This window comes from Pipistrellus hanaki, assembly GCF_964339955.1.
Source record: "Pipistrellus hanaki genome assembly, chromosome: 13".
Taxonomy (NCBI): Eukaryota; Metazoa; Chordata; class Mammalia; order Chiroptera; family Vespertilionidae; genus Pipistrellus; species Pipistrellus hanaki.
In genome coordinates, this window is record NC_140515.1 from 37,297,204 (window position 1) to 37,314,277 (window position 17,074).

General features: G+C 43.2%; 1 protein-coding gene across 3 annotated transcripts in view; it reads right to left on the minus strand.

The window, feature by feature from the left end:
• The window catches only part of NEK11 (NIMA related kinase 11), a 131,826-nt gene that overhangs the window by 30,458 nt on the left and 84,294 nt on the right, over positions 1–17,074 (minus strand). For all 3 annotated transcript variants that reach the window (XM_084902130.1, XM_084902131.1, XM_084902129.1), the window contains 2 exons: positions 7,939–8,102; positions 5,113–5,200 (listed from right to left, as the gene is read on the minus strand). In XM_084902130.1, the coding sequence (XP_084758256.1) occupies positions 5,113–5,200; positions 7,939–8,102 (252 nt within the window). The remainder of the gene's footprint in view (positions 1–5,112; positions 5,201–7,938; positions 8,103–17,074) is intronic.

The following is a 17,074-nucleotide window of genomic DNA, read 5'->3' on the forward strand; positions in this document are numbered from 1 at the left end:
AAGGGACATATGTAATACTTTCAAAAATAAAGAATTTTTTTTTAAAAGTGCTTTGTTGTTGGTAAAGAAGGAAGGTAGATTGCCTCTGCCACCCACACGGTACCCTCCCCACCCCCAGTGCTTTGCACAAGGCAGTTTTTCAGTAAATAAATAGCGCCCCATTGCATCCACCAAATTAAATTAAAATAAAACTGGGTCAGCTTAGAAAAACAAACTTGCTACTCATAGGGGAGATAATAAATACCAGAAGATAGGAAATCAATAAAAGTTTCTATTTTTTACTACATGGTTATTTCATGCAACAAATATTCAACCAAATTGTGTGGAAGATTAAAAACAACAGGAGTTCATGGGTTGGAAAATGCTCATTTCCTTTTGAATGTATCAGACAAAGCCTCTAAGAATAGCACCTATCAGTAAAGAGAAATAAAAAATAAAGAAGAGGGAGTGCCTTGTTTATTTGTTTTTTAGTAAATAATTAAATGTGTATACAGGTTAAGAAGAGGTTTGTAAAAGCCAGATCCTAACTTTTTTGGGTGTGGTTACCCCTTTGAGACAGAAGCCAGTGTTTGGGGAGTTTTGTTGTAGAGTTCCAACGTGGAGATTCTTAGCTTTAGAGACCAAATCTGCTTTTATGTAAGAGCAGGTTGGGCTGGCTTCAAGATTGATTAAATTACTTAAGTGCATCAATACTTCCCTCTTCTTTTAGTAGAAAAGAAGTCATCCATATTCATTATACAGAAATTAGAAAACAGAGAGAGGAAAGCCATTCACGAGAACCATTATTGACACTGGTATTTCCAAATGCATGTGTGTGCATGTATGTGTGTGTGTGTATGTGTGTCTGTGTGTGTGTGTGTGTGTGTGTGCGTGAACTATGGTTTATATGCTTCATAATACCTTTCATGCTGATGCACATATAACTATATCATCATTTTTAATCAAGCATAAAAAACTTCTCTGTTCTAGAAGACATACTAAAGCCCATTGTAAGGCATTTATTTTTATTCCAATTTTCCCCTCTTGTAAACAATACTGCCATGAGAATCCTTGTATATTTATTTTTACCATATACCCAACTCTGATTGTTCTCTAAGATAAATCCCTAGACATAGACTTGCTGGGTCAGAAATATTTCATTCTTTCAGGTTAGTATAACTAAATGTTGGAAGAAAACGTTTTTCTAGGTTGTAAGTAACACTCTCTTTGTGGGGTCATACATATATTGAAGATGGAATGTGACATACCTTTATTAAAACCTTGATTCAATTTATTAAAATTTATCAAAAAAAAAAAGCAATTTTTTTAAAGCCTTGGATGGAAGAGAAGACTTTCTTCTCTGGTTTCCTAGTCCAGGGGTTTTTAAAGTGCGGTTCCTGGACCATAGCATCAGCATCACCTGGGCACTTGTTAGAAATGCAGATCCTCAGGCCCACCCCCAAACCCACTGAAATGTAAGCTTTCAGTGGCAGGATCCAGGCCTAATGCATCATTGTGAGCTAATACCATTCCTCTGTAGAGCATGTTAACTTTGTTGAAATCATAATGTGTGAGTAATAAATGAGGGCATGATTGTTGGGGTTATCTCTTAATTATGTAAACTTGATTAGTGGAAATTTTCCCCTAGCTAACAGTAATATACAGAATGTCCTTTGCTAAGAGTTTACTACCAAGAATGAATATTAATATTGTTTTGGGGATTTATTTATAGTACAAAGCCTTTTCCCTGCTCCCATCACCATCTATCTGCCAAAAGCATGGTGACAGACAGATAGCAGGTTCTCTGTAAATTGACACTAATTCTAATCTGTTGCATCTTTTCAAGTTTTAAAGAACTTATAGAGACTATTAATTTTCTCTAATGCATAAACAGAAGGGATAGTGGCAAACAAATATTGTGCATTCACATCAAAATGATCCAAGTGGTTTATGAGTCCAAATCTCCCTCCTCACCTCCAAAAAATAGTGGTTTCAATGTGTCAGTAACCAAAGATAAACCACTATGTTGAAATCATTGTAATTATTTTGAGACATTCTTTTCTGTCAAGATGAAAAAAGACAATAGTGCAAGGTCGAATGCCTGTCAGTCATTTCTATAACTTAGCGGCTTAGAGTTTGAAGAGCTTAAGCAAAGGAGTTCTAAGATATCCATAAGCCCTGTTGCCTTCTCTGGTGTGTATCAGTCACATTGTTTAGTAGAGATTAAATGGTTATTACCCAAGTTCAATAGAAGACTTGAAGGGTAACAATTTTCAAAAAGCCAAACATATCAGCTCACTAAATGAATTTTAATGGGCAGAGAGATGTTGAAGTAGTATCTGTTTTATTTAATTACTTCTGTGGCAATATCCAGTTTAGATCTATAAAACAAGCCTTTTTATAAATATAATTCACTGATGACGTGTCATTCTGCTGATGATTTCTCTCTACAAGTACAGCTAATATCTCAAACATAAAAAAACTTAAACTTCATATATTCCCTTGGTTCATAGTCTGGTTACTAGAAATAAATTGACAGAATGTTCTTTTCTAAGTGTGATGAGAAGGAAGACAGAGGTCATCTTCTGTTCTCACTGAGTAGTGATGGACCTGAACGGTTACTATAGCAACACCATCTGTTGTCTGTGTAATGAGAACCCATATCCAGTTCCCCACCTCAGGTCACTTCTTTCAAAGCATCCTCCTTATTGTCTGTTAAAGGTAACCTTTTCTGATTTTCTTAAAAGCCAGAGGTATCCTAATCCAGAGGGGAAAGATCAAGCTCCTTAACCTGGCACACCAGATTCTCCATGGCCTTGGCCCAGGCTTGCTCATCCCTTCCTCACACCTTAGATTCCAGCAGCATCAGACTTCTTGATAGTTCCATGCATATACTCAGTTATTTCATACCTCTGAGTTTTCACACTGCTTGATCCTTTCTAGAGAATACTTCCCCCTCCAGACCAATTGGTAACTCTACTCATCTTTTCATTTGTTCATTGAATGATTATTTTAAAAATGCTATGTGCCAGCATCTGTGTTAGACTCTGAGGCTACTACAGTGAGTAAGACCTTGTGCTGCCCTCACAGGTCCAGGAAATGACAGGCCGCTCCCCAGAGTGGACCTCTGTCCTCCACTTGGCTCACTCCCAGCATGTGTTGTCTTCCTCATAATGCCCTGACTACACCAGGAGCTCATTAACATAGGGACCTTGTTCCCATCATCCCCCTGTAATATCTGGCTTGTCATGTGTGCTTTATAAACACCTGTAGGGAAGAAGGGGGTGGGGACAGGATACACATTTCAACCACAGAAATGTCATGTTTTAAAGTATCTGTCCTTGGTGAAATGGCCACTGCCCACATTCCTGCCTGTCCCCCCATGCCTTCATTTCTGGCCTTTCTTGTTCTCTTAACTCCTTCTCTCTTTCCCGCTCCTAACTCTCTCTGGATCACTCAGTATCCTGCTCATGACTGGCCTTGTTTCTTGTAACCCGTGGGAAATTTCAGGAAAAATTCGGGGCTTAAAAAATGAGCTGCCTCCATTTGGGACGATAGGTCCCCCAGTGTGAAAGCAGCACCTCAGGGATGCGCTGCGGCGCTGCTACAAGGATGTCACTGATTTGTCCAGGACCAGTCTGGTGGCTGGGACCATGTTTCTGAAAGGTCTCAACATCTGACTTCTCATGCAGTGCCTGAACGCACAAGACCCCTAACTATCTGATGCAGATACTAAGGATGAGGCAAAAATACAATATTGGATCCAAGGGAGCTCAGTAACCCTTAAATATAGTTCAGCACACACTGCCAGCACCACAAGAAGAGAGAAAACCATCTAGAATGAAGCTGTTCTCATTTTAGTGTGTAGGCAAGTTCTCGATAATTTTATGAAATATTTAATTTTATGCCTCAGGAATGTTTTGTTTGAATTATAAATCGGGAAGGGTGCAAACAATAAGAATTTCAGGGCTTCGGGCCTTCGAAGCCAGGGTTCTCAAAGTGCGGTCTGGACACAGAACATCAGCATCACTTGGAAACAGTTAGAAATACAACTTCTGGGGATTGCACTAGATGTGCAGCTTCAATGCCCTTGGAATAATTCTGACAAAGCTCAAGTGTGAGAAACACTGATCTAAAGGCTTTAAAATGACCTGGATGTATAGAGGGGACTAATAAACTGAACGAGGACTCAAAGGGCACCTTCTACCTCAGGATCTGTTGAAGCTACTCAATGCTCACTAATCCTCTCCACGTCCCAGTGATATAAGAAGGACAATATCACTGTCCCTGTTTTGAATAGAAAGAAAACTAAATCTAGGGTTGGGGAGCAGATCAAACCGCTGCACACAACCCTTTCAGGGCTACAAAACGCACAGGCTGACCTGATCGTGAGCGAAGCCCAGCTCAGTTCACAGATGTGTCATTCTCAGGCGCAAGGCTCATCCTCTGCCACGTTTAAGTTCAAACTGTCCCCTGGATTCTGTTCATATTCTGACATATATTACCGAGCACGGTGATTAATTAGCTCTATGACTATAGCTGGGGAATCCCCCAAGATGTCATTACAGCAAAACAGATACTAACCACTTGAACCATCTCATCCTTTATACAACTACGGGAGGAGATTTCAAAGAGTAGAAACTAAGAAATAAGGTTTTATTCTTGGAGTGCAGCAATCTCATATACAGAGACTGACGATGCTAAAGAAATGGCGGCTTTGTTTTCAGACTGAATCTCTTCCAATAACTGCCTGACCTTCAGCGTGATGGTCCCTCAGCTGGACCAAATGTGCCTGTTTCTACAGGAGGGAGGCAGATGGACAGACATCCCTTCAAAGAAACCTCTAAAACTGACAGTAAGCACTGCTGGGCCACCACTGGGTCACAATAAATCACTGAATTTCAATGATTTTATCCTCAGAGACTGAGGATCACTGATAATAACAACTAACAATTCTTCTTTGAGAATCCTGGGTCCTGGCCAGACGCAGCCTCTGTTGGCCTCAGTTTCCTCCCCTGGAAAAGTAGGGGGCTGGACTGAAATATCCGTGAGAGCCCTACGCCTCCCATTTCTCGGATGGCCCCCTGGCGTCGTCAAGTATCACTGTATTTTGGAATGAAGAAACTTACTCACCTAGAGAGGTGCCACCCAGGACGCTCTCCAAACACCGGACCAGCGATTCTGTATCACTGCGCTGCCAAGACAAGACAGATTCACTTCCCTGTAGAGGAAAAGGGTATTTAATGATGTGAAAAATGTTCTTGCCACGTTTAGGCAAAACTAAACACAGAAAAGTCTGGTTGCAAAATTATTTTACAGTATGATTCCCCCCGACCCCCTATTTTTTAAAAGAAAAACATCTCTCTGCCCCTATCTCCCCTCCCCCCCCCCCCGCACTTTCCCCTCTCTTTCTTTCTTCCTCTCCTCCTTTCCTTTTCCCTCTCCCTCTCTGACAAGAATAAATACACTAAAATTGTAACAGTGGCTTTGACTATAAGGTGGAAATATGGGTAATCTTTACTTTATCCTTTGTGTGCTCATGCCTTTTCAAAAATTTAATAATAATCAATATGACTTATTTAACTTATAAAATGGTAAATGCAATTAAAATGAATTGAAAATCATAGTTTGATGCACTCTATAATCTACTCAGTACAGCAGGAACCAAGTGAATATTTTTTTCCTGGAGAGTGTCTCTACCAGATCTTCCTTGGAAATGTATGTTCTTCAAGGAGCCATAAATCTAAGAACTGCCTCAACAGAGGTTATTTACCTTAGCCCTCAGTAAGAGTAAGGCACCCCCATGAGTCTGACTGTATTTGATAACAAACATTACCTTTGATACAAAGTAAATAGCTGTCCTTTACCCAGGAGGCCAGAAATATTCAAAATAGCATCACAATGCTCTGGGAAAATGGAATCTCTTAATTACTTTCAGGTCTGTGGTTATTCTGAGAGAAATTAACAATTTATGGCTCACCTGCTCCATTTCAAAACAAGCAATACCATTTATATTGCAGTAATTTTTGGATTTTTAGAAAAAAATGTGTTATAATACAATAAACTACTCAAAGCAGTATCTGAATATGTTAGGTTTCATTTTATAACAGCTGGTGGGGTTCAGGCAGCCACATTTCATGCAGGTGGTGAAACCATGTCACTACATGTTCCAAATGTACAGGCAAGGCCGTGATGAGGAAGGCATGCCCAGTCACTGGAGGCCAAAAGCATGAGCTGCAGACCCCGGTGTCCAGCCCAAGAACAGGGAGGCAGGTACCAGGCACAGAAACAGGAGAAGGAAAGCAGGTCTCTCCCTTCTTCTGCACCTGGTGGACTCCAAACTTAACAGGGACAGCCTCGAGCCAGGGAGGAGCTTAGCAGAGACACCCGCTGCTGCAGGGAACGCAAAGCACACGTGGACATGTACAGCGATGACACCTACCAGATAGGCCCGGGGTCTAAGCCGGCTCTTGCACCGAATGCGCTGGCCTCTGCCAAGCAGCTCAGTTTCCTGAGTCTTAGTTTCTGCATCAGTGGACCTAGAAGTTCCTGCTCGAACACCCTGTTCTTTGGCTGCTATTGTTATATTGCAATTCGATTGAACTGATGACCAGAGGACACGCTTAGCAGCATCTGCTCTCCTGACGACCTGGGCCGTGTCCTGGGCAGTGTGGGCCTTGCCTGGACCACATCCCTTTCTCTGCTCTATGGCACCGGTCCTCATAGGTCATGCCTGCTTTTCCTAATGCTTCACCGTGAAGAGAATTTCAAAACCCCTGGAGGGTTTGGGGAAAACATATTGAAAACTTCAGCATTAGCTGGGAAAATGGGCCTCTGCAGCGCTTTATCTCAGCAAGAACAAACATCCTGGTCTTAAGAGCCTGAAGGCAAGCATCGGTCAAGGCCACACTCACTGAGCAGCCTTTCCTGAGGGAGTTCTGTGGCAGGTCATTACGGCCCAGCTAGAATGGAGACTGCTGGTGCACGTGGGAGGGGAAATGATGATCAAGGCAGTAAAGTGAAGACGGAAGGGTCTACCCATCAGTCTGCAGCCCTAACACATGTCCATGAGAGCACACGAAACCCTGTCAGTGACAGGTCCCATGAATACCGCTGGGAGCCGTTATGATGACAGCCACACACTGTGTCTCCTGAGATCTCAGAGGCTGGTTCCAATTCAGCGACCACAGATCTCACAGAAAAGCTACCAGCATTATGACAATGGCCGGGATAGAGGCCTTATTGATGTTCTACTGGCTGCAGCAAAGAAGCAGCTGACAATCACCAGCAATTAGCTACTTAATAAAACTGTTTTGGAGACAGTGCTGCTGAAAAGATGGTCACAAGGGACCAGCAATCAATCCCAGCGAAGCCCACAGCTGTTTTCCTTTTAGAAGGCTTTTCATCCGTCAAAATAAAAACTGTGAGACTTTTGGCCCATCTGAAGGAGGGAATCCGCTTTGATCTGAATACTCACCTAAGAGCCACAAGTGTAATGATCATCTAAGTCAAGCATGTCAAACTCAAAGGGTAACACGGGCTTGTGGCCCACGGGCCATGATTTTGACATGCTTGCCCTAAGTGGACCCTGGCACACTCAGGGATAAAGGGCAAAACAGAGAAGATCAGAGAAGAGGTGAACCCCATGACAGCCACAGGTTTCACTCAAATCACCAAACCAACAGCCAACAGTGACTGGGTATCAGCACAGTTTCATAACTGTAATTTGTGTGTTGCTAATAAAATAAGGTGACCAGACATCCTGCTTTTGGCAGCAACTTCCCCCACCAACATGGCCCAGACCAGATTCTTCAGAATTCCCAGGGGCCCCTGGACCTTGGAAACCAAGACTCATCATCACAGGCACCCTTTACAATAAACCCTGGTCCCCCCTCTCCCACTTCAAGGAATCAAGACTTCCTTGATTTTCCCACCTCTTTGGGGGGCAGCCACCCATACCTGTTGATTTCCTCTACAATCAGGCTGGAGTCCCTGGTCCCTGACCTCAGCCTCCAGTCCTGCCAACAACACTGTTTCTTCTTCCTCCTCCTCACTCTCTTCGGAACAGGAGTCAAACGTGTCAGTATAGTACTCCTCAGCTACACGCGGGTCTTCCGGGATCCCTGAGACAAAGAATAAACAAAGATCACGTCCCACCAGTCATTACAATTATAATGAGGCTCGGATCCCCGGAGTTTCCCCGTGAGATCTACATTTTGTTTGTACTGACAGAGCTCCCCTGGAGTGTAGAGCTGAATATTAGCTTCTGAAAGGAACTGGTTGAAAGTAATAAATTCTCAGCAAGTAGGGGAAGGGAGAAGTGATTGCGTTTGCAGCACATTTTTAAAACGCAGGAATAAAACCAATAAACAAGAAGAAACGATTTCCTCTAACATCTTTGGGCCACGATCTTATTACAAACGAGGGGACTCAGGGGCCGGAGCGGGATAGGAGTTGCCTGCAGGACCCAGTTACTCACCCACGTGAAGTTTTACAGGGGCAGTGGTAGTGGAACTAGGCCAGCACGTGCCCTGGGAATTTCTTTTTTTTTTTAAAGAAAATATTGGTGGTGAGACCACGCAAGATGGATGGGGTATAGAGCAGTGGCACGTGGCAAGCTGAGGAAAAAGTTCTGAATTTTTTTCCAACAAGCTGTGAAGGCTTTGAGATGAAGTTTACTCCAGGGCTTTACTTACTCAGATGCATTCAGGCCATTTATTTAGGAACAAAATGAAAAGAAAAGAAGAAGAAAAGATCACCTACTAAGCTGAAGCCAATACGTAGCTACCCACATTACTTAATGTAAAATGATTATTAGCTAAGAATACAGCTGGTGTTTAGCATGGTCTTCAGCCCCAACAAAAACCAAGAATGGATCACAAAAAAACACAGTGATGATGTCAGCTCCACTTGGTTAACGGGGACCTAGAAACGGAGAAATATCCTTGGAGACAGGAGGAAATGACACAATGACACCTTAGCACAATGAAACTGTGGGCCTTTTAGGCTCTGTACCACACTCTGATTTATAAATAGATCATTCTTCTAAATTTAAACAACCAGCACTGCTTTTCATCCTATTGTTGCCAATTTTTGGCTAATGGGGAAAAATATGGAATTTGGGACCAGAGAATCAAGGTTTGAATCTAGCTCTACCCGCTCTAAGGGGAGAAAACCTGGACAAGGGATTTGAACTTGCTGAGCTCTGTTTCTCCAGGAAAATTGACATAAGGATGCTCAGCAGGATAGCTATGAAGATTCAGTAATAGGATTCTTATGAAACCATCTGATATAGGAACGCTTTACACAAATTTCCACACCTGTAAAAATGGACTTTAAGTGAACTGTTTCTGTATTCCTTTTAAAGTAAAATACTAGTGATTGTAGAATTCCCTGAGAATGAAATACCTTGAAATCTTTGATATCAGTGGTTTCATATAAAACATAAGAGGCAGTGCTGAGGAGTCAAAACTCGTTGGCTCAAAAGATAAAAATTTTACATATATTCAAAACTGTCTTCGCCAGTCCCTTAGGAAGGGCTGTGTTGTGAATCTCATAATTTCTCCCAGTAACTCAGATATGGACCGTTTTCCCTTCAGATCACTAAATTTCAGTTAAGCACCAGATGAAATAGATGGTTTGTACTGGGGGCAATATTTCACAACATTCTTTAAAAAATATATTTTATTGATTTTGTACAGAGAGGAAGGGAGAGAGATAGAGAGTTAGAAACATCGATGAGAGAGAGTCATCGATCAGCTGCCCCTTGCACACCCCCCACTGGGGATATATTTTATTGATTTTGTACAGAGAGGAAGGGAGAGAGATAGAGAGTTAGAAACATCGATGAGAGAGAGTCATCGATCAGCTGCCCCTTGCACACCCCCCACTGGGGATATGCCCGCAACCAAGGTACATGCCCTTGACCGGAATCGAACCCGGGACTCTTCCGTCCCCAAGCCGACGCTCTATCCATTGAGCCAAACCGGTCTCGGCATTTCACAACATTCTTTATTTGACTTAAACTCACAACCACAAGTAGGTCATGGCAAGGGAATTATGTGAAAAATTAAATCTACCCAGGGGGTACTTCAGGTCCCCAGCTTTTACCTCAAGTAGGGACATACTTTCGAGGAATGGAATGGTGGACAAAACAATATGACTTCCTACCTCTCTTCCTCCCCGTCCCACTCGCCTTGAATTTCTTGTCACTTTCAGAGAGACATCCATTCATTCTCTCTCTCTCTCTCTCTCTCTCTCTCTCTCTCTCTCTCTCTCTCTCACCCTCCCACTTCCTCGCCTACCCACTCAGTCTGTCTTTTGGAAAAATATTCATATTTTCTCCCTCTTGCTCTCCCTCTTTCTCTCTATTCATTTCCCCCACACCAACTTTGGGCAAGAATATCTGCTTTCAAATTTGACTATGTATAGTAAGAAGTGTCATTTATACATAGAAATGTGCCTATTTTTGTGTATTGTATATAAATATTTTTATGACTGAAACAAAGTTTATCTACTATAATCTATATCTATACTGTAGCTGACACACTCTGGTATTTTACATTGTATTCAGTTTGTTTTTAAATCCCACTTGCAACTTGCTAAACTGATTTCTCCACATTTTGAAAAACACTAATTTATAATGCTGGCTTTGGCATAAAAACACACATACACACAAAAACCTGCATTTAAATCAAGCCTCTACCATCCGCTTCAAAGCATGAGGCATTATTTAAACTTTTTGCTCTTCAGTTTTCTAATCTATAAAATGGGGATGATAGTACCCATTTCATAGAATTATTGTGAAGATTAAAAAGTATAATGAATGCAAAGCAGTCTGCACTTAGTAGGTAAACCAATAAATGCTACTCACTAAGATTTAACATAAAGCCCTGCACATATCTAATATTTCTTCCACGCCAAGAAGAAACATAAATATTTGACAATCATGAGCATATACTGAGTTAAATTTTTTAAATACGTTTTAAACAGAATCACTTCTCAAAATCCACACCCAACTCAAACAGGCAATAAGGAACACGCCTTTCTCTGGCCTCCCTTCTGCAGGCTCCAGAGGGACCCGGGCATTCCACCTCTGCTCCCTGTGTCCTTCCTGTCCACTGGTTCCTCCGGGCTCCCTCCAGGCAGCTCAGCAGGAACCTCTACCACAGGGGTTAACAAACTGGTTCTGTAAAGGGCTGAGTCATCAAAATATTAGATTTGCAGGTTATACTGTCACTGCCATAACCACCCAGCTCTGCAGCCTGAAGGCAGACACAGACGATGTGCAAACGCATGTGGCTGTGCTCCAGAAGACCCTTCACAGAGCCAGCCATGGGCCAGATCACCCAGCATGCCACATGTACCCACCTTCCTCCCGCTAACATGGCTCCTTGTGCATGTCTAAGTCCTTGTCCCTCACTCCCCAAGGGATCCCTCCCAGGAAGGAGAGAGAGGAAGGAAAGACAGGCCATTCTACCACATACGCCTACGTAAGTCATGCAACGGACTGAGATGAATCCAGCCCCTGTTTTTCGTAAGCACCATAAAGTTGGTGCAGCTCAGAACAGGGTGCACTTTCAAAGGGAAGAGTGGGAAGAAATGGAAGTGTGCCCAAACTCTGTTCACCACACCGTGTGTGCTCTCTGTCCGTGGACCCGTGGGAAGCCTTCTTAGGCTAAGGCTCATTTCCCCTGTCACTGAGGGGAAAACGGTCTGTGATAAATAGCTTTCATTTCCTCGCCCCCCAGAAGTCAGCCTGTAACACGCACTGAGCGGCATTGCCGTCTCCACTGGGCGGGCAGTGACGGGTGCGCTGATGAAGTAACCCAATACTGGCTGCCATGCTGGAGACAAAGAGAAGCAATCACCCCGTTCTGGGAAAAGGAGGCTTTGTCACATCCTTCAATTAAGACCCAAGTCAAGTCCTTCCTGTAAGACGTAAGTGAGTGTCGGGAGCAACTCCAGGGCTTGTTAAAACCCAGAGTTGCTGATTCAGTGGGTCTGGGGTGAGGCCTGAAAATGTGCATTTCTAACCATTTCCCAGGAGATGCTCGTGCTGCTGCTCCAAGGGCCCCATGTTGAGAACACTGTTCCAGGATGTGACTAGTTCAATGAAAGCACCATCAGATACTATAGAAGCACAACAATAACACATACAAGACTCTATATTATCTCTACGTCTTACAACCTTTGTCTGTTAGACAAAAATAGAAGTAACTTTAATTTAAAAGAGATTTGTGTCATTGGTTGTCTCAACCACTCACAGTCTCAGTGGAGTGACAGAGGACTATTTCCATTTTACTGTTGGGGAAGAACAAAGTTTTGAGTCCGTATCCCAAAGTTACAAAGCTTTACAGTTTGTGAAAGCATATTCAAACTCATTGTTCCATTTGATCATTGCAATAATTACTCACGCTAGACCAGGACAACATTTTTATCTCATTTTCCAGATCGTGAAAGTGAGACTCAGAAGGAACCATTGTCACACAGCTGCTTGCATGGTGGACACAAGACTAGAATGCAAGTCACCTGACCCTTATCTTTTCCCCACCCAATCAGTGCTGCGTTATGATCAGCTAGAAATGTTCACCTTTGCTCGTAAAACCAGGTCACAGACAAAAGTCGTGACTGCCTTCCCCTTCACTCTGAAAGACGTTGAACAAGGGATCGACTTTCGATTTATGAGATGCAAAAACTGAACTTGAACTGTCTGCAGGGAGTGGGGCCTACTGAACACCAGGCTCAGCCCAGCTGTCACTACCCTCCACCTCTGACTGGAGCATGCCACCTGGAGGGCTTGCTAGACACAGGCGCCGGGCCCCATGCCCAGGGTTTTAGTCCGCTAGGTCAGGGCTGGGGCCTGAGATTCCACATTCCTAACGATGCTGCCAGCATGGCACACACTCTGAGAACCACTGCTCTGTCTTATAGGACCTTCAGGGGGAAAATGCCATGCTAGTGCAATTGCTTATGAACAATTCCCCAATATTTATTCATGATTGCATTAGCTCTTTAAACTTTTTTAATGATCAGGAAATGCATTAAGTTTATTTTTTTTTTAAAGAGAAGAATGAGACAATAACTTTGCCTGAAGGCAAAACCAAGTTTCCTTTAAAGGAATTTCTTTATATAAAAGAAATAGCTCAGCCTGGGCACCCACCATCATCCTAAATGATTCTAACTATGGTTGTGCCTTAAACAAATGCATGCAAAGACTTTAGCAGAATGGTTACCCAGAGCAGCAACAGCATCGCCTGGAATCCTATGAGAAGTGCAGATTCTCAGGCCCCCAGACCCAGTGAATCAGAACTGGGTGAGCCCCCCTTCCCCCCGAGTCTGTGTTCTAACAAGCCCTCCGGGGATCCGACGCACACTGGAGTTTGAGAGCCAATAATTTAGTACAATGACTGGCACTTAACATCTGCTCAAATGAAAACAGTTTCTACCGCATCCTCAGGAGGGAGCAAGCTTCTGGAGGACAGGAGTCAGGCCCATCCCGTTTACCAGGGTGTGTCCATCCCACGGCTCAAAGCAGACACACAGACTTCTTACTGAATCAGTGAATGCCTAAGTCTCTAAGAGATAGGACTTTCAAAGTAGCACATACTATTGTAGGTAAAGAATTTCCTAATCTCTTTTTTTTTTGGGGGGGGGGGGGGGAAGGGGGTAGAGAAAGGAGGAGGTGGAGATAGAAATTTTTCTCCCTAAGAGTCCGCTCCCTTCCCTCTTTCCCATGTACTTTGAATTTATATTTCAGATAAAGGCATAGCTTTGAACAGCAAAAAGGTCTTCTTTATTCTCATGTTGCCAGCTCAATCCCACAAGCCTGCCAAGTTGGAAGACTGAGATGACCCAGAGAGGATGACACTCACTGTTAGACTGTGGCTCCGTCCAGGGCCCCAGGTTCTGCTCTGGCTGCATGATTGCCCTGCCATCTTTGCATAGGTAATGACAGTGTCAGAATTAATTAATGTTTGATAAGTTTAGTGGCCAAGTGACTTATGATTAGGGAAACCCAATGGACTCACTCACACACACTTTTTTTTTTTTTTAACTTTGCAATCAGTGTATTAAGGAAACATTCATGCATTTCAAGAATTGCTTAAATTCTGATATGCAGATTTAAGCTCATGAATGTATGACTTTTAAACATACCATTAAAACTATTCATAATCTGCTATACTACCAACATTAAGTTACAATTACTTTGGAGCATCAGTTAAGTGGTTTAAAGTAAGCCTGTAACATACCTAAAAAACACCTTCCTATCTCATACATGCAAATTACTTCTCCATGTAAAGGTCTCATCACTCAGCTTCTAAGTTAGCTTGCTCCAGAAGTCACCACTCTAAGGTTTATGGTCCAAAGAGAAGTGGGGGAAATGTAACCAAGGACTGATATATAGTTATATATATATATATATATATATATATATATATATATATATATATATTAAAGGGTGGCACCACATAAGGAAATGCAATTATATAAGTGCAAGTCCTCAACAAGCAGCTTATTATGATAAACCCCTTTTTGGGGAAGGTATCATTTCTATCGCTGATACCACAGGTTAAGTTACAATATATGGCATGCCACCTTCAAGTAACAGTTGAGGCAATAGAATAAATGCAGAGGCATCACAGTGAATCCCGCTTAATACAACTATACAAACTAACCCTTCTCTACAAATTAAGTTTTTTGTCTGGCTGCCAGTTAAATACAGAATTTTAACTTCATAGTTTAACAATTAAGGATGACACATAGAAATCTGTGTAAACTTCTCTCCTTCATTTGGATTCTTATCGAGGTGGTACTTCAAGGCCAGCATCCTATAAGCCTTTTTCACTTCTTCCTGGGTGGCATTGGGTTTGACCCCCAAAACAACATAGTAAGTGGTTTCTTTCACCATTTTTAACAGCCGGTGAGCGGGCCGAGGCAGGTGTGGAGGAGCCAGAAAGAGCCCATTGCTGTGCGCAGCTCAGGTAGCCACCGCTCCTCCACCTCTCGCCGAGTGTTCTGGAAAGTTCTTAACTCACACTTTTATGACCCTTCTCCCAGGAAGTTAACAATACCCACAAGAGGCCTTTAAAAATAGTATACCCACAATATGGGGGAAAGAATCTTCCTTTCTTTCCGAGTTTTCTGAAAGAGTCAATGGCTTTATGAAACTGAGCCAGACTGAGCACAGGTATCACGAGAACAAACCAATTTATCATTAGATCTTGATGTGGCCTCTCCAATGACCATGTTCTCTCTCTCATTACAAATTGGGAGCAACAGTGCTCAGAATGGCAGTAATTTTTATTACACTGACAAGGCAGGTCTCAGAATTTCTTATTGTCCCAAAATGGCATTTGTGGGTGTGAAAAAGATGGCCTTAATTCGTTTTTCAATAAAAACACTTTAAATTAATATATCAAATTCTTATATGTATAAAACAAAACAAAACCTGTGATTAATATGCTATCATATTTTCAAAACAACAGGTTTAAAAGACAATGCCTTCAGAAGGCACTTAGATAACAGACATTGCCTATTGTAGGCTGCCTCAATTTCCCCATGGGGCTTCATTTTGTGTAAGGTGGGGACAAATTAGGATAAAAATGACAGAAATCAAAGCCCAAGTTAGCTGGTGATGTGTGCCTCCCTCCAGGAGGGGTCAGACCAAGTTCACATCTGGCCTCTGCTGCTTCTGGGCCACGCCCTTGGGAATGTTGCTTCACTTCTCCAGTCACCATTTTCTCAATTGTAAGTGGAAGCAGTGAACAGTGATGTCCCACCAAATTGTCTTTACCAGACTCACTCCAAACATAATTGGCTCCCTTGTCTTCCAGCTGCTGTCAATGTCAGCTGCTGTGTTAGCCAGTGAGGGCAGCCATAGCAAAATGTCACCGCCGGGCGGCTTGAACAGCAGAAATCTATTCTCTCATGGCCGGAGCAGGGGTCCTCAAACTTTTTAAAGTGGGGGCCAGATCACGGTCCCTCAGAGAGCTGGAGGGCCGGACTATATGAACTACTAATTCCTACTGTAACACCTCGGCTGCGCTCACTGCCCAAAAAACCTGGCGGGCCAGATCAGACTCCTCTGCGGGCCGCATGTGGCCCGCGGGCCGTAGTTTGAAGACCCCTGGCTCTGGAGGCTAGAGCTCCAGGATCAAGGTGGTGACAGGTTTGGCGTCTCCTTGGCTTGCAGGAGGCTGACCCTCTCTGCACCCATCTTTCTGAGACCTAATGGTGAAACCACATACCCTTGGAGGTCCTCCGCCCTCACTGTCCTGGATGTAGCAAGGGAGAGGCAGTGACTTCATTCCCCCCTCCCCTTGGGGCTCCTCTGCAAGTCCCTGGAGCATCTTCTCATCTGTGAGGGGCCGGTTCCCACCTTTTTTCACTCAGCGCCTCCAAGTGGAGCTGTAATAGAAGCCTGGCTCCTGCTGTCCATCCCAGAGAGGCAGCTTGCGGATCTCCCAGACCCTCAGAGTAGAAAATGTTTCCACTGCAGAACAGAGCTGCAGCCCACTTTACTGATCACATCACCGACTGTAAGCGGAACTAAATCTCAAATCCAATCCAAACACTATGTTTACAGGCTTTGGGGAAGGGGAGGGAGAGGGAACCACCGGTACCATGACTTTTCCTAAAATAAACCCTCAAAACTAAGGCTAAAATTAGCCATGCTGATTAGCTCAGCCTCCAGCACCACATATGAGGCTGTGAAAAGAAATAATTTCCATAAACAAAATGTATATTCATGACTCTCTCTGTATGGAAGGCTACATTAGGGACAGTACGGTGCCTTTTTAATATACAGCACAGCAGCTTCCGCTGTGAGTTCTTCTTTAAGTGGCACCTCTCTGCGTGGCCAAGGACAGCAAAGGCTCCCCACCACCCCCCCTAAACACATGCTCTAGAACCAAGCCTGTGATCCATTGAGAAACAGGTTCCCCTCGAGCTCTGGACTTGGTGCTTTTATCCTATGTATCAAGATAATTCTCCTTTAGGCGAAGCTGTGATATTTCTCTGAACTTTTTCTTCTGGTTTGGAGAGCAAAAGCCAAAAAGGGTAGATCAAGTTTGGCTTTTCTCCACCAGGTCAG